This window comes from Lynx rufus, unplaced genomic scaffold, assembly GCF_022079265.1.
Source record: "Lynx rufus isolate CCGP_SWC_20201006 ecotype Redwood Valley unplaced genomic scaffold, mLynRuf1.p SCAF_18, whole genome shotgun sequence".
NCBI classification, from domain to species: Eukaryota; Metazoa; Chordata; class Mammalia; order Carnivora; family Felidae; genus Lynx; species Lynx rufus.
The window spans coordinates 17,396,939-17,422,447 of NW_025814832.1; the positions used below are offsets into that span (position 1 = coordinate 17,396,939).

At 40.5% G+C, this 25,509-nt stretch overlaps 1 protein-coding gene across 1 annotated transcript in view; it reads right to left on the reverse strand.

The window, feature by feature from the left end:
* The window catches only part of ANKFN1 (ankyrin repeat and fibronectin type III domain containing 1), a 150,646-nt gene that overhangs the window by 8,600 nt on the left and 116,537 nt on the right, over positions 1-25,509 (reverse strand). The window contains exons 14-17 of the mRNA XM_047080382.1: positions 25,246-25,396; positions 23,544-23,712; positions 12,656-12,822; positions 6,299-6,512 (exon numbers count right to left, since the gene is read on the reverse strand). Of these exons, the coding sequence (XP_046936338.1) occupies positions 6,299-6,512; positions 12,656-12,822; positions 23,544-23,712; positions 25,246-25,396 (701 nt within the window). The remainder of the gene's footprint in view (positions 1-6,298; positions 6,513-12,655; positions 12,823-23,543; positions 23,713-25,245; positions 25,397-25,509) is intronic.

Sequence of the window (25,509 nt, forward strand, 5' to 3'; positions counted from 1 at the left end):
TTATAAACTATTCATTTACATGTTTATCTCCATTATTGAACTATGAACTCCAGAAGGCATACACTATGTCTTATTTATTTCTGCTCAGTAAATGTTGAAGAAGTCAGGCAGTGAAGGAATGGACCAAAGAAGGAGTCAAGCAAAGGGGCATGCAGAATCTTCTGTATTTTCTAGATCATCTAATCTGAACATTGACATTTGAGCAGGCCATGAGGATCTCCTAACAAGACTGCAACTTAATTATCATTGTATTATTCGCTTCTTGTGCTATTTCTGTTGCATACAAAGCTTTCAGTAAAATGTTATGTTGAGTTGATTGAAACTAAAATAAATATTGAAATCTGGGAGCATAAAGAATTGTGAGATTTGATTGCCTCTTAAAAACAATACTGAAAGCAGCCTGGAAAGAGCTAATTTACGTAATCTGCCATAGAAATTCCTGAAAACAGTCACCTAAATTATTTTGTTTCATATTTGGTGATGCTTGACTTAAGGGTCAGCCTAGTTGTAGCAGAAGGAACAACTGTCTTAAAATCCGACAAACCTGGGCTGAAGTCCTATCTTGCTCCTTGACTGTGTATCTGATCTTGAGCAAATCACTTAGCCCCTCTGAACCTTTCTTCCTCTACAGCATGTCGGTATTATATTGCGTATCTTCACAGGTGCCAGGATGATTAAGTTAGATTGTTAGAAATACTTTAAGTGCCTTCCTACCCTTAAATACTGAGAAAATAACTAGAAAATGTTATCAAGAGGTGACTCATTAAAATATAGACCAGTAATCAGATAAACTTCAAGACTTTGCTGTGAGAATGCTGTTGATAATAAAGGAGAACAATAATCTCTTGTATGGTGTCTTGTGTTGGTGGTGATCTAGTTCAGTACTGTATTTCCTGACCTAGATTTAGCAGTGAATTTGTAAATGATATAACTAACTTCTTTACCATAGCTCCTAGGAGCAAGAGACATAGGAGATAAATTAAAAGAAGAGCTAGTTGTAACTGTCATAACCCAAGGAGAGGGAAAAAAGGCTTGGGTATGGAGTGGTAAATATTATCTTGTCGTTTCATGGACCCACAGTTGGGAAACACTGTTCTAGTAGGAATCTAAATATTTGACTTCCATGGTGGTTGTATTATTTATTATAAGACTTAGTGGAACCTATTGCTTAGAGTGGGATACCCCTCCCAGAACAAGCTGGGAAAATCTCCAGGATGCCAGCCAGGGCACTGAGGAGAGTTTCCAGGGACTTAGGCCACTGCCACTCCCTCCCTTCCTGGAAAAGAATGCAAAGTGCAGCTTCCATCCCCAGATCCAGGCCATATGCTCCATTAAGCATTGTAGGCACCTTGCCCAGTTGTTATTTTAATAAACCTGGTTGTGCTCCTCAATTTCCCTTACAGGGCCCACTGGGCAGGCTAGCATTGGTAGAACCTTGTGTTTCCCCTCTGACTGACCCAGGAGCTGTTTGATGAAAGTTCTGCCCATAGTATTAGTGCTGGCTTAGGAAGCTTGGCCTTTTTGCCATTGTAATGGGTGTTGCAATTCCTGGTCTCTGTGGCTCAGGCCAACAACAGCAGAGTAGAGTTGATGTGGATTTTGAGGGCGTTATGTAGAGATGACATTTCAGGAAAGAATAATTGATTTAAAGCTATTGCCTTTCTCTTAAAGGCAGGGGGCATGGCAGGACAGAAAGAAAGGAATAATAAGCAATATTTGCCCTAAAATCTATCTTCACATTTTTAATGTATCAGTGTCCAAATTTGTACTTTTTTGTGTGCTTCATTGAATCTGTTACCACTGTGTTTGAGTAGAATTTAAATAATTTATAAATGAAGAATTTAAATAAATGGGGAGAACCTCAGGGATTTGTTCACCTTCTAATTTACCAAGAGAAATAACATCTTCAGATTCCTGCTGATTTTCTGAACTGTTTAGTTTATACTGTAATGATCTTAAAATCATCTGGAAAAAGGTTACCAGATTGGAAGATCAGAATAATCTTCAAATGCATCTGAAGGAAACAACACCCCCCTCCCCTCTGTTGCCTCACCCATGTGTCACTAGGAGAAATAGCAGTATCGGAAAAAAAAATTGCTGCTGCCTGTGACCACTGTACCCACAGAAAAGGAGTGGGAGAGAAAATACACATGTGATGGACCAAATCATTCCACCCCCTGCCATGAGTTGCCTTTCTTAGGAGCCAACTTTCCCCCTTGGGTCCTTGGGAGATGCTTAATTTTAATTGACTCGGAGGAGTTCTACTTTGTGTTTGAAAACCACACAGAAATGGGAAGTTAAAGAGTTCCACTCCCTCCCCCCCCCCCCCACACAGATATACACAAACAAATCCAAGGTGCTCCACAGGCTTAAAACAGAATCTTGGGTTGGCAGGTTTGTGATAGGCTCTGTATTTCCAGCCAGCTCCTCAGAAGTTAGGTGAACCCTACCCACGCAGAACGGAATTGTATTGCAAAGTTTGCTCTCTGAGCAACCCACTGGAGATGTTTCTCTAAATTGGATTTTTTCCTCTTTGTAAATGGTTTCCAAATAAAAGTAGCCACACTAGTGCAGAGGCTAGAGTATGTAGGAGCAGATTTCATTGCTCTGAAATGCTTTTGCTTTTGTGAGGGGATCTGACCACTAAATGCTTCTCCAAGCTCTCAACTGTTTCCTTGTCACTGGGTTCCATTTTTTATTTGCTTCCCTCCACGTCTTTGTGTTTCACAGCCCATGGAATCTTGGCTTCAGAGAAATAAAGGGACCCAAGAGAGAGTTATATTTTAAGCAACAGAATGATGATCACTCACATTTTAGATTAATAATAAAATCCAAATGTAATTGGCCAGATCCTCCCAGTAGAGAGTGCGTGTAACCTGTCATCTGGCCAATATGAGAGTTTGGCACTTCTGTGGCACAGGAGAGGCCACCCTCATACAGCCAAGGGGGACCTTCTTAGGACCCCGTGGCCAAGAGAAGATAAAACTCTGGGAAAGTTGTGTGAGCAGAGGGCAGGTAAGGGCTATGAAGGTGGAAGTAGAATGGAAGAGCTGTTTGCAGATTTATGTAAATTGTCGAACAGCAGAGGGAATATCTATCCTGCCTTTTAAAAATGCGCTTTCAACCCCAGACCTCTCTAGCTACTGCCCTCCCTCACTCTTCTCTTCAACAGCCAAGATTTTGAAGAGTGTATCCTTACTGGTCCCATTCCTTTACCTCCCATTTACTTCCTGATCTACTTCTGTTCAGTTTATATCTCCTTCCCTTCACAAACTGCTGTCTCCAGATTACGGATGACTCCCTTGTTGAAAATAAAATAAACGACCCCAATAGAAGCTTTTCAGTTTTGTTTAAGCTCTCACTATTATTTGACATGCTTTAATTTCTGTGACACTACTCTCTGGGTTGTTGTTGTTGTTGTTGTTGTTGTTGTTGTTGTTTTATCTTCTTCTGATGGGTTCTTCCTGCTTTAAAAAGTCTTGATGTTCTTTCCACGGGGATCCTTTCAGACTCTCCTCTCCATACTCTAACTACTCTGTCTAGGGAATCCCAAGCATTTTTGTAGCTACATCATTCGTATGTCAACAATTCTTAAATCCATGTTATTAGTCCACTTCTCTTTCCTGAGCTCCAGATCCCATAATCCTTTTCTATTGCATGTTTCTTTTTGTGTGGAATGTCCTGAAACTAACTCAGATTCAACATGCCCAACTACCCAAGCTTGTTTCTCCTTTTTTTTTTTTTCGTAAATGGCATCATGATATCCAGAGACATTCAAGCCAGAAAACTTGGTATCCCTCTGTTGCTAGCTTTATAATTGATCTCCTTGATTCCAGTATTGCCCCACTATGGTCTCTTCGTACAAAAGCCAGATTTGATTTTAAAGAGTAATTCAGACCACATCAATCCTTGCTTAAAAGTTTCCAGTGGCTTTCCATCACAAGTGGAATAAAATCCAAACTTCTTATCTTGCCCCTGCCTGGTCTGGCCCCTGCCTTTTTCTCTACCTTCTCTCTCACCAGTAGCCCCTTTATTTGTTCTGCTCCAGTGACTTTGGCTTTCTTTCATCCCTGACCCACTTCAGGGCCTATTGCTGTTTTATTGCCTGGAATATTCCAACTCCAGATCTTTGCATTACTGGCTCCTTTTTCTGTGGTTGCTTCAAATGTAATCTTCACAGATAGGTCTCTGTTGATCATCTTAGTGAATTCAACACTCTCCCTTCTCCCTGCTCATCTCCCCTGCTCATCTTGATTCCTGTTTTGCATTATATATTGGAAGTTTTTCACTTTCTGAAATTATCTTGTTTGTTTACGTTTTCATTACCATTTTTTTCTAGAATGTAAGCTCTATGGAAGTGGAAACTTTACTTTATCACTATATCCCTCCCTATTACTTCAAGAGTACAAGAAGTACCTGAAGTTATTGGTGGATAACCAATAAGTATTTTTTTAATGAGAAAATAAAAAGGCTAAACAATGTTCTTGGATCCTGAGTTCAGCCAGACTGCGTACAGTTCCCTGAACTACAATACAGCTGCATACTCTGCTTCCTTTGCCCATAAGTGCTCTCCTCTTTCCTCTTTTTTGGCTCAACTCCTGCTTATCCTTCAGTATTTTGTCACCCCATCTCCCCTCCAGGAAGGTCTCTTTGATCTTATGGTTTATGGTTAACACATCCGATAGACTTCACAGCACCCTACACATTTCCTCATCATAGCATAAATGCAGTTACCATGAAATTTTGTTAATGTATCTGTCTCCCCCACTAAACTAGCTTATGGCAGGGATGGCATTTTATTTGTATGTCCAGCTAAGTGGGAATCTACAAAAGTCACTTGAGGAAATCTACTAACAGAGTTCTTTAAAAAATTATTGGGTAAATCATAGAATCCTTTGGGAATGTAAATTAGCTGTCTCTCAAGTTCTTCATTTGCCAAGTTTTGATTTTTAGGACACTGACGTTTTTAAAATATAGGAGCATACATAAGCTTACTTATAGAAAAAGTTTACATCCCCACTAAAGTTTTCTATAATAAGAGTAATAACATCAAATGTGATACCTACAATTTATTGTCTGGGATTTGAATCCAGGTCTCTGATTTCTTAGCCCAAGCTGTTTCAGCTACACCATGCTGCCCCCTATGGGACGAGCCCATATTTCAGAACTGTTTGTTAAAAATGTTAATTCTTGTTGTTGTAAAGCTTACAGAATTGGGAGCTTTTATAAGCTATAGAATCAAGAAAGATGCTTTGCCATTATTTTAATTGACTAGAAAATGGCACTAGTCTCAACATATCCTAAGAATTATATTGCCTTTGATTAGTATGCTTTCTATTTATAAGCCAGAGGTATTTTGTAGAACTCTGTGTTAACCCAGCCATGTTTTGTTCTCAGCATTTCCTTGTAAACTCCAAACTCCATTCCCAAGAGTAGAGGTGTTGTGCCAGGTGTCTCCTACAGCCTGCCTGAAAGTTGTCTCCTGCTTGTTTTATCCATGATGGGGCCAACCTACTTATTTGGCTTCAGGGTCAGGATGCTTTATTTTTTATTTATTTTTATTAAAAAAATTTTTTTTGTTTATTTTTGAGAGAGAAAGAGACAGAGCGCAAGCAGGGGATGGGCAGAGAGACACAGAATCTGAAGCAGGCTCCAGGCTCTGAGCTGTCAACACAGAGCCCGACGCAGGGCCTGAACACAGGAACCATGAGGTCATGACCTGAGCTGAAGTTGGACGCTTAACCGACTGAGCCACCCAGGCGCCCCAGGGGTCAGGATTCTATTTATCCAAGATTTCTTTCTTTCCCATCTTCCACCCCAGGACACTGGTGCTATGCTGGGTGAGTTCGCCCTGAACTTTTCTCCAGGCTGGGACCTACGTCCTGCCTCTTTATTGTCCAGTGTCTATTTACTAGAGGCTGGGCCTTATCTCCTTCCTTACTTGGTTTTGGTCAGATTCCCTTGGCTGACTTGGTCCACACTTGGCACCATATCAGTCCCCATTCTGCATTTCTGAGGCCCTATCCCTGCTCTGTGTCCTTTTATATCTGGGAAACTCAGGCTAGAACTGGACTAAAGCGTCTCCACTGCTGGATGGAGTTAATCTCAGGTTATTGCCCTAGTTTCCTATCCCTCCACGTTCTGATTTTGATCCCTCTCTGCTTTTAGACTCTTACCACTATATAGTGTTTCCTCCTGCTTACTGAGACCAATGCCTCACCATAAAAGAGCCTCATTAGTGGAGATAGGACCAAGAGTCTGGTGACTGAAATACGGGTCTTTAGATCTCATTGCTTACCACTCACAGCCTTTCTTCTGTGCATCTCTGGGGATGGGGATGGGGATGCAAGACAGTCGATATGTGAGGATGTAGAGTTGATCTTCTTGAGGTTCTGCCCATCTGAGGGGTCTATCAGCTTCGTGATGGGTAAGCCACAAACTGGCTGTTTGTATCTTGCATACTGTAGAGCATCCATGATCCATCTCATTTCGCGCCAAACTTCATCTATGTGCTTTGGAATGAAATTATAAAAGACTTTAAGTTTGTCAAACAGGTTTGAAAAAAGAGTAAGTTTCCCTGAGAATCCAAGATGATACATTTTCCACAGTACTGGTTTTGAGTAAAATATTTTCAACGTAGGTTTGCTAAGCCAGAAAATCCTGTTCTTTATCATCTCTTGTGCCTTGCATATTTTTACCTGAGAGGCTATATCATCTGGTGCAAGTCGTGGAAGATCTGAATTCCAGCTGGGACCCCCACTTTTAGCTCTGTAATAACCTTTGGCAAGTCACTAGGCCTCTTTCAGCCTCTGTTGCCTTATTTGTGAATGTAGACAAAACCTTTTTACGTATCTTTTTTTATATCTCATAGACTGCTATGATGATTGGGTGAAATGATGAATTTGTAAGTGCTTTGTACTGCAGAGTACATTTCTCACACATATGAAGTGTTATTAATTCTCAGCTTAAGATGAAATATTCCTCATTAGGGTATTGTGAGGAAGGGATATGATAAAGTCTAAATTTCAGAATATTTGAAGAAAGAAATGCAATTTTAGTTCTTCTATACGAAATAGAAAAGCACAGCATTACTGGAGTATTTTGCTAAGCAGAGATTCTTGGATCTATTTTAATAGAAAAGAAATAACTTTATATATTAAACTTATTACTTTCGTACATATAAAATAAGTGCTTCTGAAGTACAAAACAGTTTAAATAGCTTATTCCTAAGTAGTTAAAATATCCTTACATTTTTAGGGTAGTCCATTCTATGTTGTTACCATTTTGGTTTCAGGGTTATCAGAAAATTACCAAAGTAAATTCAACAATATTTTCATTATAGAGTACAATTGTCATTTTTCTGAAGCATATTAGTGTAAATAAAAGTCTGCCTCTGTGGATGACAGTCTCCCAGATCTTAATAGACACTGGCCATAAACTTGCTGGTTATTCTGACTTTCCAAGGAGGGGATGTTAGTTATACATTTTTTTCATGGGACCCTGGAGCTTGTGATAGGCTTTGTGTCTAATTTCACTTGGGTGCCTTTGGCAAGCCATTAACTTCTGGACCATTTACTGAACTGTAAAAAGAGGAGGTTGGACTAGATGATGCCTAAGGTCCCTTTTAGCTCTGACACTTTGTGATTTATTTTTGAAGGGCATTTGGAAAATTGGTGGCACTCAACTTCCAGGTAGAAGATGTTAATTGTATGAATACCGCAAGGTTAAGGGCTGATTATAGAAGTTTTAAAGATTAATCTGTACTTAAAGAATAGTCTTTAAGAATATCCACAACACAGAGTAGAGTCTGAAACTGTGATAGACTGCCATGTTCAGAGTGACAGGCAAGCTAGAGTGAACTAGTGTGGTCAAGAGCCATTGTCCGTTGCTTTCTATTCTGGATTTGGCAGAGTATTCAGGGCTGGTAATGAAAGCATCTGGTTGAGCTTCAGCCTTTGTTAGGCAGTGAGTTGGGCAGGAGAGTCAACAGTGGGCAGGTCGTGAGGACGCATGGAGCATTGTAAAGGGGGCGAACTGAAGTTCAGCAGGTAAAACCAAAGTGGGAATCCTAGAGGAGACTTGGACAGATTTTCTTGTTGGGATTGTTGCTCTCTCAGCTGGCTTCTACTGGTCCTACCTCATGTAGCACTCTTGTCTCAAAGTTATCTTAAAGGCACTACTGACTGTGGACAGCTTTTAGAGTGCCTTCTAAGGACAGGAACTGTGCATTTCTGTCTTTTGTTTTTGGCTGTGCAAAGAGTAGCTACTCAATAGTGATTGCTCAGTGAGTGAATGAATGAATGAATGGTTACCTAATTCTTTACATCTCTACCCCCCAACAGAGTTATTATGAGTATTAAGTAAGATAATGTAGATCGTGCACTGTATAAAGTATACATTGTTGTAAAGTTTTAAGTTGTTAAAATGACAATCATGATTATTGTATGAAGCTGAATGTGGCCTCCCCCAAGATATGCCCATGTCCTAATCCCTGGAATTTGTGAATATTGCCTTCTATGGTAGAAGAGTAAATATTACCTTGTCTACCAAACTGGGTGATTCAGTTAAGGATTTTGAGAAGGAAGTTTATCTTGGATTATTGGGCTGGACTCTATTTCAATGACAAATGTCCTCATAAAGACATTCTTACAAGAGTGAGGCAGAGTGAGATTGGCAGACAGAAGAGAAGGAGGCAGTGTGACCACAGAGCAAGAGATTGAAGTGATGTGGCCACAAGTCAAGGAATGGCAGCAGCCACCAGAAGCTGGCAGAAGCAGAGAACATGTTCTTCCCTAGAGCCTCCAGAGGGACTATGGCCTGACCAACACCTTGATTTCAGACTTCCAGTCTCCAGAACTGTGGAAGAATAAGTTTCTGTTGTTTTAAGTCACCTGGCTTGTGGTAATTTGTCTCAGCAGCCCTAAGAAACTAATACAATTATTAATAATCCACATACTCTCTTTGGATAAGATTATTTCAGCCTTATTGCTGAGGATGGATAGTGAGATTTAGCGTATAGATTTTAAAATTGTCTGTATAAACAATGTTTATTTGTTATTTTTTCTCGGTGATGAAGTGGAGAAGTATTAACTGAATAAAAATGTAAAACATTTGTACAGGGAGGCCCGTGGCCTGAGTTTAGCAGACTTAGCTAAGTAGCTCTAAAAGCAGTACAATTTTCACCCATTTTACCTTATACTGTTGATCTAAAAATAACTGACAACATAATCCCCCTGATTTTAAGGTCCAAATTCAGCTTCTAAAGACTTGCTGACACATTTTTAAAAAGAAAGACCATGAACTCCCTAGGTCTGTTGGTTAAAAGTTCTGCATCCATTTCTCACCCTGCCCTTTAAAATTTTTGGTTTTCATCCCATAAATTACACCCTTTCTCTGTGCTCAGGCAAGATAATATTTTTATTAAAATGTAAAGGTGATTGGTTTTCTCACAGCACAGTTACAAGGTGCTTGAGGGGATGATAGATTGGCTATATTTAATGAGCTGTGTTTCTATTACAGCTTAGGAGCATTTGAAGCATTACAGCGTATAAATTATAGCCTAATTGCCCTTTAGGCTTTAGCAGCTCAAAATATGCCAAGGTCCAAGTCTCTACACTGTGACATTTCTGCTGTGTGTGCTGTCTATAAAACCTGTATGCCTTATCTATGAGTTTCTACACCTCCCCTGGTCCAGGCCCTCCCCTTTTCTGGCTGCACTCTTTGGCTTCTTTTCCTCACCGTATTTACATAGACTCCCTTGCTCTTTACAGTGTTTGGTTTGTGTAGTGACTTCAACACTGTCTTAGATCTGGAATCATACAAATGCTCTCGTGGCTGGCGGTTGCCTCTGCAGGTTATGGTGTGTGGTGGGCTGAGCTGTGAATGCCAGCGGGTGAGTGGCTGCAGCTGGTTTTCATTCTGAGTGGGAGAGCGGATTGAGAAACCCAACGTAGATAAGGGGAGAGATGATACTGCATTATCTCTAGTCAGTGAAGTTATCTATGTTGGATGGAGCAAAGCAGCCCACTGAAGGCCTGGGTACAGGAGATGATCTGGGTTTACCCTGGCGTAGAAGTGATTTTTTGAACCCTTTGGGAATTGGCTTTTATCCAAGTCTACGTGTACCTGGCTGGCTGGAAGGAGAGTATGTAGAGGGGGCTCTCAAGTTACCTGTTTGGGAGACTAGAATGGGCTGCAATTTTGAAGAATTGCTGGCCGGGGCTGCCTTTATCCATCCCACTTAATGGTGTGATGAAAGGGAAAAGAGAAAGAGGCAATGGAGCCCTAAGCTAGGTGAAAAAGAATGGAGCAAGGAATAAGAGTGGGAGTAAGAGTAAGAATGGAGCCAGGAAGTCCTGAGGGGTCTGAGACTGAGAAAGACTGAAAAAAGTCAGCTTTCTTGTTGGATGAACACACTGGATTCAGGGAGGCTTAAGTGGAATAAAAGCAGAAACAGAACCTAAGGCATGGTTATAGAAGTGTTTCTCTAAAAATATTTATGGTTGTTAAAGAAGTCATGAAATATTAGGGCCAACCAGGCCCTTCAAAGTCATTCAGTCCAAATCTTTCATTTTACATACGAGAAAATTGGGGCCCTGGAGAGCAAACAAATTGTCCATTATTACTCCAAGGCCTATAGGTAGAACTCAGGACTAAAAATGTATGCTTATTGATTTCTGGTCATTGTTTTCTTCTGCTCCACGTCCATTATATTGGGTTCAAAAGATAAGCCGGTCTTTCCTATTCTCATGCCTCATTCTTCCCTTTCCCGCCCCTTCCCCATATCGATGTTCCACGTTTACTGGAAATGAAATAAATGCCATAAATGTTTGAATTTTTGAACACCACGTTCTCAGGTTAAGGAAACATGTGATTTATTAAAAGGTTTATTTCTTTAGTCTGAGAGGTCGTCTAAGGTATCTCATTTACAGAGCGGGAGAAGTAGAATAAGATTTGTCTGCTCACCACTTTGCGAGTGTATTATAATATCGTCTTCCTGAGTTCTCAGTAAATTCCAAATCAGAGCATTTTTCCTACTTATTAATGAATAAATGAATACATAGTTTACTGCGTACTTACTATGTGCAGGCAGTGTGCTCAGTGCTTTACATGTGCTATCTTTTAGAATTCTCTCAGTAACACTATGTGCTAGTGGTAGTATTACCTTCCCTATTTTACAGATTAGGAGGTTGGACACAGAGGACACAGCATTTCTCTCCTAAATGATTGTAATAGCTTCATATTTGATTTACCTACTTTTGGTCTTCCCCTTAAATCCAGGAATGATATGCAAATTATCTAGTGAGCATAGCCGATGAGAATGAGTGTTTACAAGAAATAACCAGTATGTCCATACCACTGCAAAGGACTATTCCTCACCTTGAATCTATCCTAAATAGCTATGAGGGCCTATAACTTACTTTCTCCAAGACTTTGGCTAGGGCCCTCTTACCTACAGAATAAAGTACAAATTTCTTACCATAGCCTTTAATAAAGCCCTGTGATCTGATCTCATTGCTCCTTTCATTCCTGCCTACTTTCTCACTACCTTCACTCAATTTATGCCCCAACCAAGTGACTACTCATTATTCCCAAAATACCATTTTTCTATTCTTCCTGCCTTATCTGTTTATACTTTTGCTTTGAATGCCTCTTACTGTAGTCCAACCTGTCCCTCCAGACCCAGCTTGGGTATCAGTTACATCTTCTATGGCAACTTTTCTTATACCCAAAAATATAAGTAAATTTTTACTTCTTTGTGTTGACAAAAAAAGATTTTTTTTGGTACTTTTCTTTTGGCACCTAACTCATTTTAAAAATAGTATTTATACACATTTCTCGTCTATCCTACTGGATTTTAAACTCCTTACAGTCAGGGACCATATCTTATTCAACTCGGTATCTCTCTTGCAGTGCCTGCCATCTGCATGTTCAACAAATATTTACCAAATTGAACTGAACATGTATCATAGTGATATTTATCATGGGATATTACTATTATACTCATTTTGTGACTTGGGTAATATAGGCAGAAAGATCATAAGATTTGTCCAAAGGACTTAGAGGCAATTTCAGGCGAGATTCAAATTGTCTTGATAATTAATTAGTGCCCCTGTCACAAGAACCTGAGGTGTCACTTAGACCATAGACAGGGAGCACATTTTCTGGCCCCTGTAGCCACACATTAAAGCGTCAGCTCTGCCAGAAAGAAGTCTAAACCATGGGGAATCTCAGGTCCAATTGGATTTGAGTTAACATAAACTGGTGGGTCATCTTCTCTGTTTTCTCTGGGTTATTGAGTTAATACAATTTTTCTTTCTGTTAGAATTATCAGTGGGCTCCCAGGTAAGAATACTAATCTGATCACTACTTCCTCTGGCAGTGGTTTTTCTCTCCAATATGGGAATCCACCTCTACCCACCATAGTGACTGATGCAGTCCTTAGTAACACTGTGATTTATATGTAGCTCTTTCTTAAGCCTTTGTTTAAAAACTCACATCTTCCTAAACTCCACATTTTAACCAAATCAACAGGCTCTTGCATACTGTTGTCTTTAAGTAAACCCAGATTGCTGTTCTTTCTCATGCTTGGTTCTCATTCCCTCCACCCTGCCACTTCTTCCTTCCTTCCACCTCAGAAGAAATAAACGATTACCTGAATGAAATCTAACACTTGCTGGTGTCTTTGTTTGGCAGCTGCAACCTCGCTGTCTGAGATGGCTTCCCTCAGGGACTGTTGGGTATTCAGAGAATCCAGCTCCACAACAGCAGAAAGGCGGCAATACAGACTAATAAATTTCTCCCTGTAGCTGCAAAAATGAACTGGAAAATGGACAAGCAAAATAAAACATGTTAAGATCTGGTATCAAAATAGAGAAATTCATACCTCAGAGAAAACAAGTTGAATGAAAACATGATTTATTAATCCTATCAGTGGAAAATATTAAGCCATAAATAAATTATAAATGTGCTCTTTAGGGGCCAGTTGTCTGGCTTTAGTCAGACAGTATTCCCTTTTAAGGTTTACCAAGTCCTGGTAAGGCATGGGGAAGTGGGGTTGGCTCAAGCTGCAGTTTATGTTCAGCTCCTAAAGTTGAGGCTGTGTGTAAGTATCTATATCTATATATATATCTATATCTATATCTATATCTCTATCTATATATATCCCTCTCTATGTATCTGTGTGTGTGAATATATATATATATATATATATATATATATATATATATTCATTTCTGAGAAAATAAATTTGCTTATCACTTTAAAGGGAAAAAAAAGTCAAGTAGCAATTTGCAACCTAGTTTTGGTTTCCATGTCTGATTTCCAGTAAGTATCTTATATGCTTCTTTTCAAGGCCAAAAGTCCCAGAAGATGCAAGGCATACTTCTCTCAGGCTATCTTTTGTCTGGCTGGAAAACTTCCCAGAGGACCTGGTATGATGGGTTTTGATCCTTCTCCTGCCTCTCTGCTTCCCAGCTGCCCTGGAAGGAGATAGACCATTTTTGTCTTTGGCAGACTTGGCCTTCCTCTCTCAAAAGATAATGGGCCAGAGGCCAGGGGAAATAGTCTAACATTTATCTCCATCTTGGAGGAGGGAGAGAGGAGTGTGGGACTCAGCCTCATGCAGGTACCCTGAGGTGATCAGATTTTCCATCCTTCTCTACCTGGCTCTGATCACATACCATAACATTAGATTCCAGTGAGCTGAGGAAAGCATCCTGAATCATAGTGTAGTACCAGTTTCTTCCTGGCCATTGTTGAATTTGCAGACTCACTTTCCAGGAACCTCATTTACTCTGTGTATCTCTGACTTTCCTAGTTTGTTCCATGCTTTGGAAATAGGGCTGTTACAACTCCAAAATTGGTGGAAACATTTCTATTCTGGCTTCTTTAGTGAAGAATTCTAGGAAGAACATCTAATTACTGCCCTTGGGCCTCTTTGCTATTGATTCCAAAGACCTAGACCTGGACATTTAGGGAAGCTAAAACCACACTACCTTAAAACGAGGCATCTTGTCATCTCCACACCTCAGTAGGAAGCCCTACTTCTCTGTAGAGTGAGAGATTTCTGTGCACCTTACAATTTCCATCTTACCGCTGCCTACTTGCTTGCTTGATTTCCTCCTAGGATGAATCTCTGGTGTGTGTAAGGATAATCTGCTCTGTTTGTGTTTCCTCATATGGAAGTAGAAGAGAAGAATGGAGTGAGGGCTTCTGTGGATCATCCTTATTCCAAGTGTGCACCATTTAAAGGAGGTGTTTCTCAGTTCTAGGCTTGGTTTTTCTCTCCGGTATCAGATCCTTCCTTCCCACTTCCTGTGCAGCACTTCTTTGCCTAACTAATTTCATAGAAGAACTAATTTCATGGAACCTCTCTGGAAACGACAAACTATTGAACTTCTCCCAAAACACCTACTTTTCATGCTATTTCCTGCTTAAAGACTTCTACAGAGCTCCTTCTTGACTTCAGGACAAAAATCAAACCTCTTTTTAAAACATTTTTTAATATTTATTTTTGAGAGAGAGAGAGAGAGAGTGCTAGCGAGCATGAGCGGGAGAGGGACAGAGATAGAGAGGGAGACACAGAATCCAGAGCAGGCTCCAGGCTCCAGGTTGTCAGCCCAGAGGCCCAACGCATGGCTCGAACCCACGAACCATGAGATCATGACCTGGGCTGAAGTCAGATGCTTAACTGACTGAGCCACCCATGCTCCCCAAACCTCTTACCACCATAAGGAAAGAACCTTGCAATATAGGATTTGAATATATCTTCAATCATATCTTCCTTCCATCATGCAGCCACCCTTTACCCTCCACTCGAGTTGATCCTAAACTTCGATCAGGCTGAATTTATTACAAGTCTTGTTACACTTCCATACTTTCGCACATGCCTTTTTCTTGTCCTCAAATACCCTTTCCTACCAGTGTCTTCAGGTCACACCAATATCCTCAGGTCAGCTTCTTCTGATACTCTAAGATCCAGTTTAAAACTGTGTCTTCTCTGCAGTGAAATCTTCACTGACACCTCTTCCTCTGCAGGTGGAATTAGTTTCTCTTTTGTGCTCCTGGAGCACTTGTTTCTAAATGTATCGGGACACTTACCCTGCTTTATTATAATTACGTGTTTACTTGAATGCCTTGGTATTAGACTGTGATTTCTGGGAGGGCAACAGTCATGTCTCCTATTTTTATTTCCTCAAAATCTGGAACATTATAACTTCTCAATTGATGTTTATTGATTGAATGAACAACAACAAAAAAATGCATATCCTGGTCGGAAGAGGGCAGACCCTTCCTCCAAAGTGTCCTCTTTCCCTCTGTTCTCTCTTCTCTCTGTGCTCTTGATTTTCCTGTTTTGAAAGGTGTATTTCAGGTCTGTGATATTTGCTGGCAGTTCTACAGGAAAGAGTCACCATTACTTCGTAGCTTACTCTTGACCCTTGTAACTCCCTGAATGTGTCTTTATGCCTTTCAAGGAGGGATTATATCCTGTTAGCACTTGACAGATGTCCTCTCTTGGCTAGAGAGTGAAGAGAGTGAAGTGTCTCACAGTCTGCCTTTCCAAACCAAGTTGGAAAAAAAAGAAAGGAAATAAAGAAAAAGAAAAAAAAATCCGTTTTTTCTCTTCTCTCTAAAATATGAAGATAGGGAGATTAGGGAGAGGCACTAAAGAATTTCTTTAAAAGAAACACTATCAGTCCCATATGAATTCTAAAACGCCAGGGTGTCCATAACTTTCTCTTGTTGTGTCTCCTTGTGGTAGGAGCCTTGGATCAGTGGGTGGTCTCACAGTGCCCACACCAACCCCTCCCACCCCGTGCCACTCACCACAGTGAGCTGTAAGGACCTTTCAACTACAGCGCCTCACTTTCCCGCACTAGTGGTTTTTATCCAGAGCCTTTAATGTTACTTTAACAAATGTTACTTTAACATAGTCTTTTGTGGTTTAGCAATGATACATTTGGTAGCCATCACAGAGGAGGGGAGGATAGACTGGAAGCTTCTAATTTTTTTCTAATGTGAATCACATGCATTTAACAGACAGAATGGTATAAGGGTACAACAATGCATTATCTGGACCACATGATTTGTTAGTAATTTATATACAATGTCTAATTTTCTGCGGTGTTTTTTCTCTCCCTCTTTTTTGCATATAAGATAGTGACAGACTAAAATGCATTCAGCACCAACACTAGAAGTTGGATTAGGAGTATCATAGAGTAGAAAGTACTTGTGTTTAGGTGTCAGACAGAATTGGGTTTGAATCATAGTTCTGTCAGTTCCTACCTGCGTGGCAGTGGGCATGTAATCTCTGGGAGCCTCAATTTTCCCACATCTAAGACTGATAGTAATGCCTGCTTATGATTAACTCATATCGTATACATACAGTGCCCAGCACAGCATGTAGCACATATCATAAGCAAAATAATTTTTTCTTCACACCCTTGCCCCAACCCTTTAGAAAGAATGAGGCATTTCGAGTTAGAATATTAGAACAGGATTGAGAGTAGAATATTCTTCTTAAGATCTTTAACTTAGTGAAATCCTAATAAGTTTGGGTCATGGAGCCTAGTTTAGAAGCTAAAAAATCAATACGGTTACCTCCTGGGGTGAATTTAGTTCCATGACTTCTTTGCCAAGGTGTCGGAAAGAACCCGGGCACAAGATGCCCCTCTAAAGATTCCTGGTAGTGAAGGAGTTGACAGTTGGAATTCAGGAATGGTATCCTAAATCATGAAAAATGGGCCTTAGGAATGAGGGTTGAGACTGTGCCATTTCTTGTAAGCCTGTGGCCTGGATTCCATTAGGCTCAATGCCTGGATATCCCACAGGCACCTCAAAACTCATCATTTGTCAAACTGAACTCATCATCTTTACCCTCCCCCAAACCTGTTCCTCCCCTCATCTTTCCTATTTTGGTAGATGGCAACATTATCCATCTCAGCACCCTATTCAGACTCTGTGGCTCCTTCACCTTGCTCTTCAACCACATTAGATCAATCACAAAGTCCTGTTGATTTTAACTCCTAAGTTCCTCTTGCCTCTGCTTTCTCTTCTACACCCCTCCTGTGGCAGTTTTGGTTCCGGCTCTTATCATTGCCACCTGGACCACTCTCTCAGCTGTCTCGTTGACTCTAGCCCCAGCACCCCCTGCCCTCGCTTTTGCTGTTCTGCAATCCATCTTCCACAGAGCTGCTAAAATCCAGTAAGACCATATTATTCCTTTTTAAAAAATCTTTTCATGACTTCCCATTGCCTACATGATAAAATCTAACTTCTTTAGGATGGCATAGGTAGCCCTTTGTGATTCTGACCTTTTTAATATTTAGTTTCATCTCCTGTCACTCTTCTCAGGTGCCTTAAGCATCTGGCATAATGAGCCACTAAGAGTGTACTTAATTGGACTGCATTTCCTCAGGTTTTTAAGCCTTTGTGCATGTTGTTCCTTCTGTTTAAACTGATTTTCCTTTTTAGCTCTGCCTTTTCTTTCCTTTTCTGAATGTTTCTTTTTTTCTAAATATATATATATTAAATTTTTTTTTTACATTTATTTATTTTTGAGAGGCAGAGGCAGACAGAGCACATGTGGGGGAGGGGCAGAGGGAGAATCAGACACAGAATCCGAAGCAGGTTCCAGGCTCTGAGCTGTCAGCACAGAGCCCGATGTGGGGCTTGAACTCACAAACCGTGAGATCATGACCTGAGCTGAAGTCAGACACTTAACCGACTGAGCCACCCAGGCGCCCTATCTAAGTGTGTGTGTGTGTGTGTGTGTGTGTATATATATATATATATATATATATATGTATATATATGTATATGTGTGTGCATATATATATATATATATATATTTAATGTTTATTATTTTTGAGAGAGACAGAGAGCAAGCAGGGAAGGAGCAGAGAGAGGGGGAGACACAGAATCCGAAGTAGGCTCCAGGCTCCGAGCTGTCCGCCCAGAGCCTGACGTGGGGCTCGAACTCACAGACCACGAGATCATGACCTGAGCTGTAGTCAGCCGCCCAACTGACTGAGCCACCCAGGCGCCCCTCACTATATTTTTTGAAGTTCATTTTTTTTGTTTACTTATTTATTTATTTATTTATTTAGAGGGAATGAGCGGGGGAGGGGCAGAGAGAGGGGGACAGAGGATTCAAAGTGGGCTCCATGCCGATAGTAGAGAGCCTGATGTGGGGCTTGAACTCAACGAATCGTGAGATCATGACCTGAGCCAAAGTTGGACCCTTAACTGACTGAGCCACCAAGGCACCCCCCCCCCTTTTTGGATGTTTCTTTCTAATTCAAGATCTAGCTCAAATATTATTTCTTTAAGGAAGGATCAGGTGTCTTTCCTTTGAAGTTCAATAGCCCGCCTTTTATAGCCAGGCTTTCATTATATTGGGACTTTTGGTATAGATTTCTGTATCCTCTACTGGGTTTTAGGCTTCTGGTGGGCAGACTTTGTCTTATTAACATCTGTATGTTCAGCCCCAGCACTGTACTTGGCAAACAGTGGAAACTAGGAAATGTTTGTTGAATGAAAAATGCAGCCAAGCACTTAAGTATGAAATATATACCAGGCTTCAAACTGTTTTTTAAAAATCCCCCAGTTTTATAATCTTGCTAGTCCAATCAGCTTGAGTCACAGAGCCAAGGAAATAAATAAATTCAACTTTTCTTATCATGGGCCTGCTGTCAACTGTGACTGCCCATAGGGTCAGGACAGGGCCACCTCCTCAGTGCAGGCGAGGCAAATCCTCAAGATGGCACATCATTAGACAGAATTTCTAAGAGCTCATGACACAGCTTTTTCCTTTTGTTTCTGGGAACAGTTTAAATAGTGACCCTTGTCAGTCCCCAGGCACATGCTTTGTTACTGCCGCTGAGTGCTATCCTGCTCCTATCCAAAGGATGGGATGGGCGGAGTGTCAGCTCTCAGGCTAAGCAGAGGGAGTAGACTGGACCTTGTACCACCTTGCCTTAGCTCCACCTTTCTCACAGAGATCTCACGACATCTCCGTGACAGTCTCCTTGTCCCCTACAAGTAATCCTGTGAGAGAATAGCCTATGGGTTTGCCCCAGTCTAGTGTTTACTCGAGGAGACAGAGGGCTAAGCTCCTTTATCATTTTGTCCTTACTAGATCTATTTAGTGCTAGAATAGGCGCGGACAGTTTTCCGTAGCTGGTTAGTAAGTTATCTGTGATCACTCAGGCTGCTGTCAGGAACGTGGTCACTTTGCCAAATCTCATATCCTTTTGTTGGGACAGGGGTGACTTGTACAAGTCAAACGGAAATACAGTGTAAACTTTTTTATAATTTACCTGGGCCAGTAACTTGCACCTTTTCAAGTTTCATTTAAAATTCCTGTGTTCTTACGATTTTCTGAGTTCTGATTGAATTTTCAGTAACGTTCTCTTTCTCAGAAGTGCTTAGTGTGTCTGTTGATCTTTTACTATGGACCTATCAATGGAAGACAGAAGTCCCTACTTGTAAAAAACAAGTAAAAATTGCTTAGCATCTTTCTCGGGGGCTTAGGCCCACTACATAGTAAGCTCTTAGAAGTTCCTATAGAAATTGTTATTAAATGCTTAGTGGGCTAAAGTCTAATGGAAGAAGTATGATAATTTTCTTGTGGAAAGCTTTGATTGCTTTTGGGGATAAGACAGAGTCTGTCATGGTTCTTACTAAGGCTGAGAAGTATTTTAAAAATTGTTGCTAGTGGTGCTGAAGTATAATAGACATTGTACTAGTGTGTGTTAATTTCCTGCTACTGGCAACATTTCCTCCTGATCTCTAGAAAAGACTAATAGAATTATGTATGTCAGTGGAACCAAGCCCAGTCAAGTGATCTTTTCTGGAAACTTACATTGTTCTCATTAATCAGTTGGATCACCAATGGTATGGTAATGAAGGAGGACCAGGAGAATATGAAGGTATATTTTATTCTAGGAAAAAAACATTTTAAAGTCAAGAACTATTGAGACCCAGGCTTTGATCTATGGCTTGGCTTTCATAGATGAAGAATAGTATCTTACAGTCATATTGTTTTTAGTATTAAGAAGAGGTAAGATATGTCAAAGAGATAGGTCCTCTTGGATTCTATGATACTATGATAACTACATCTCTAGTTCTGTAAATTCCTCAAATGTCTTTTTCTCTGTGTTCTAGGCAATACTACTTCAAGTGTGGTCCATGGATTGTATCAGCACAGTATCAGCGGAGAGCTTGTTAGAAAAACAAATTCTCTAGTCCCTGTCCCAGCATCTCTGGGGTGGGACTCCAGGTCTCTTTTCACATGCTCTCCAAGTGATTCTTACGCACATTAAAGTTTGGGAAGCAGTGGTCTAGAGCATCATATCCTAAAGTGTGTTTTCTTAGTTTTTTTGTAAGTGCCACACCAAAAATTGTTCCAATCATGGTCAATTTGGAAACTGCTGGGTTAAACAAAGTTAAGCTTTTTAGTTTCCATTATTATTATTATTATTAATTATTATTATTATTATTTTGTGGGGGGCTACCAGATTTTGCAGAGCTTCTAATATGTTACTCTGCTGTTCAAAATTCTCTTGTGGACTTCTAGCACACTTAAAGTACAATCCAGAGTTATCATGGATAATCCAAAGGTCTTATCATGGCCTGTAGGACCCTGCATGATCTAGCCATTGACTCTCTGATCTCATTTCCTGTCTTTGTTGCTCTTGCTTAGTACACTCCACCACCTACGCTGATCTTTTAGCCAAGCACACTCTTACTTTAAAGCCTTTGCACCTGTCCTTCCCACTGTATGGAAACCTCTGGTCCCTCCTCACATGTTTCTTCTATAGAGAGACCTTCCCAGGTCATCCTGTACAAAACCGTAGCTCCGGTCACTTCACTCAAGCCCCTTACCCTAATTTGTTTTTCATTATAGCCCTCACAACTGTCTGACATGTACAGTATTGATTGTTCAATTGTTTACTGTTTGTCTCCTCCACGAGAATGTCTGCTTCATGGGGAGTTTGTTCATCACAGATTCTTTGGTACCTGGACTAGTGCCTGACACATGGTAAGTTACTTAGTAAATATTTACTGAATTAATGAACAAATGAGTGGAGAGAGGATATTGTAGAGAGTCACAGCAGTAGGACAAAGTGTGGCTGCCCAGGAAAAGTGCTTGAGCCTCCCAGAAGGCAGGATAGAGAGGACACTTTGAGGGTCGATCCTCCAGGGTCTTGGGAGTCCTACACTATTATGAGTGATCTGAAATCATTGATTGTCACTGTGAAGACCAATGAGCGTTTTTGCTTGTAATCATGGAACAATGATGACCATTTCACACAGAATGGACACTCAGCTCTCCATTGAAGTATTTCCTTAGGTCTTTTCTCTGTCAATGATCTGTCCCTGGGAAATCATTAACTTTCATGGCATCAGCTGTTATTAATAGACACTGGCCAAATTTCTGTTTAGTACCCAACTTGCTCTCTTGCATTTTACTGCCAAATGGACATGTCCACTTGGATGAATTCACACTTCGCATTCAAGACAGAGCTAAAAGCATCATTTTCTTCCCTCAGCCATTTCCTCTCTGATTTCCTTACTGTGGATAATGGCAGCAGTATGCTCACAGTCTTTGAGGCTGAAAACCATGAGAGTACTAGAAGTCTGTAGATTTCACCTTTTCTCATTCAAACCTCAGTCTTGTGTATTACTCCTGATGTTTCTTAATCTGTATTTGTTTCCTTTTTGGGGGGTTTTGTTTCTACCCTACTATTGGACTATTATAATAACTCCTGAACTATCCACCAACCCTGCTCTCGATCCATTTTAAACAGATTCCTCAGCCTGATTCTTAAGATACTGCCCTATATGGCCATGACTTGCCCATACCTCTATGTCCACTATTTCCTCACATCATTTCTCTGATCTAGCCAAACCGGACCACTTGTTCCTTTCCTGACTCTTTCTGAGATCTTCTGTTCCATGTCTTTGCTCATTCTGCTCCCCCTGACAAGAAAGCTTTTCCTATTGTCCATGTTTATTAACATCTTGTCCATTCTTTAACACCCACGTCAGATATCCTGTCCTCCAAGGTGGCTTTCTGCTACAGTATTTGAGAAAAATGTGTTTTCTTTTCTTTTTTCAATATCACTTAATACTTACAATTTTGGCATATCCTACCTCATTTAATAGTAATTTGTATCCTTATTTTACTCCCTACCACTGTACTGAAAGCCCCTTGCAGGCAGAGCCTTTGTCCTACTCATCTCTGAATCTCCACAGTAGGTATCTAATATATATTTATTGACTTGAAATGAAATACCATGACCCAGACTATATTTTGTAACAGCAGTGCAGTCATGTCATGGACTAATAATGTTCTTTGGGTGGGGAACTCATTGGATGGGGTCATATTCACATCCAGGCCTCTTGAGAGTGGCATGGCCAATGTTATTAATCATTTGATAGAGAAAAGGTGCAGAAAGGTTAAGTGATTGCCAGTGTCACACAATAGGGGACCCAGGACTCTCAAGTCCCAGTCTGCAAATCAGATTCAGGCTTCTCTTAATAATTCTTCCTCTTCTGGAAAATAATAATTGCTATTTTAGCTTTTTGGCATCTGACCTGCTCAGAGCAAGGGAAACAGAGAGGCTTAATCCATTTATCCTCAAGGGATAAATTCAGATTCAGATGCCCAGGTCTCAGAATGGCAGTTGCCCTGTGTGCTGCTAAATCTGGTGGCTCGGGAGCAATCCAAAGTGTGTGTGCCTCCATTCTACCCATGCAGCCACTCACCCCCCACAAATCCTACAATTCATCTGAACTGACGGAATTCTTGCTAATTGCCTCTTATTGGTCTGTTATAAGATGAAGCATGGGGAAGAGACAAAGCCTCCCTATTCACATTCTCAGTGGGCAGCAGGGGTCTCTGTAAAACTAGAGAAACTGGGGCCCAGGCTATTCATTTCTGAAAGTCAGGATAAGATCTTCCATCATTCAGAATTCCACATTATAATCACAATATTGCATCCTGGGAGACCCTGTCAATTTTTTTTCAAATGGTCTGCTAGAAATTTAGAGCCTATTTAATATTAGAGTCTATTTAATAAATTAGCACTAATTGACTTTTTTTCCCTTCAGAGTGGTACACACTTTATATTTTAATTTCACCATTTTTTTCCCAGTTGGAGATGAGAGAGAGAGGGAGGGAGGGAGGGAAGGAGGGAGGCTCGGCAGTGCTTTTCATGAAAACATCAGTTCTTAATATTTATGTTTTAAGAAAGCAAAGGGAAGGCAAGAACTGCAGCCTGATAACTGAACACTCTGTTTAGAACCCCCTCCTCTCCAATGGGCCTTAGCTAGGTTTCAATAATTATTGCTCCGGCACATAGTCTTGGAGCTTTGCTCTCTCTCAGACTTGTACACAGTTCTAGGAAGGGTTGTTGCCAAAGCCATCATGTGATTTATTGACCCTCCACTGGGACAAGGGGAACAGATATAACTTTGTGATTTTATTATAAGGAGGCTGGGTTAATATTTCTAGGTGAAACAAGCTACTATACCAAGTTCAAACATCTGAAGAGGGAGGTTAAGAAACCCTGAGTGTGGGGTGTAAGGATTATTCTGTCCTGGGGCTGTACAGACGTCGTCTGAGGCAGGGAGCAGGAGAAGAAAGGACACATTGTGACCCATTTCCAACACCTCCTGTGTGTAGAGGCGGAAGTTCCTTGCCTGCAGAGGGACACGCGCGGAGGAAAAATAGGAGAGTTACAACATGGCACTTACATAAACAACACCAAACTGGCATAAAACATCTAACAAAATTACACGACTTCAAGCTTGGAATTTTTATACAACATAAATATTAGGGTTCAGCCCATTTAATAATGCTATATAAAATCAAGATTTAAGGCAGTAATGTTCCACATAAACTCTGAAAACAACATTTATGCTTCTTATAAAAGCAGAAAATGATTGCATTCTGTGGGCTTTTCAAAATGATGAATATAATTACATGAAGCAACAAAAATGGATTGAATTAAAAATCTACTAGTTTCAATTTAAGTTGGTTAAGGGGGAAAAATGTAGTTTCTGGCCAAGGGCTGAAAAAATTTTACAAGTATCCAAAAAAAAAAAAAAAAATGTTGTGTGCACTCTTAGGCAGTTAGGCAGCCCTCTCCCAACATGTGTATGTAGCCCAAGAGTCACCAATGAAATATGAGCTGCTTCGAACCTGCTAAGCTCAAGAAACCCTTTAATAGTATCTACTGTCACAAGTAGAGCTGGTATTTTTTTTTTTCCCCTCCTGAGTACACGGCCACCCCTGGAATAATCCAGTTGCTCCCCTAGTGCCTTTATAGCATCTTGTGCAATTTATTCTTCATCAGTGTTCGCTATTTTGAACTAACCTTGCAGTACTGACTTATAATCAGAGCAGTACCCCAATAGAACACTTGGAGTCTCTAATCTATGTCCCTGTGTCCATGGGTCGGAGGCCAAGTCTAGGTTGTTGCTCTGTTATTTAAGAGAGCCGGTCACTCCTGTGATGGTCTTCCTATTTTATAGGCTAAACATGGTTGGTGTGTGTGTGTGTGTGTGTGTGCGCACGCACACTGGGTAGGGGGTGATGGTGAACCTAGGCCAAAAAGAAAAAAAAGAGAAAAGAATTCAACCTAATGCTACATCATGTTAACTTACTAGACAGAGCCTAATAAACTTTTACTATTCTCTTCTGTGCCAACAGTTTTTTCTTGAAGTTGCTTATTAGTGAAGGTTAGATTTGCACATTTCAATTTGAATACGACAATAATTTTGACGGTACATTTTCTGTTTGTGAAAAGACAGCATGGCATACCCTTGCCATTGCTATTAGATTATACTACCACTAGTCTGATGTTCTTAGACAAATCATTTATACATCTAACTATGCACTTATTTACATGTTCTCCTTGACTTGTGCTATCCTGAAGCTGAGACTTGGTGTCTTTTCAAGGTGGGCTAGCCAGTGATTTTTCTTTGCTTGACCAGACCACAATAATGCTGGGTCCAGAGCCTTGGAAGAGGTCAATATGGAGGAGATACAGAAAAGGGGCAGAAGTACAGTGTGTGTCCACTTGTAGGCATCAAAGTGTGCAACATGTGCAAAGTGGTATTTAAATCAATGAAAACAAACATATCAGTTTTTTTTTTTAACCTCTTAGTTTTATACCACAATGCAGTTTCCATCAGCTATGAAAAGAAGATAAAAATGGTAAAGACTAGTACCTGGTGTAGAGGTATATTGATCTGCTTAAGGAGAGCTTTCACTGCCATCTGGAGCTCGTAGAAGAACAATTGCATGGGGCAGTCAGAAGTATGATCCACACTTTCCATAGATTCAGAGCCAGAAAGCTTTTGGACCCATTCCCACTCCTCTCTGTATGTTGAGTCAAGTTAAAATTAGAAATATAACAAAAGTTCAGAACACAGCTCAGAACATTTTTAGTGTATATGTCCAGAACCCAGATAACCAATTTTTGGTGGTTAAAA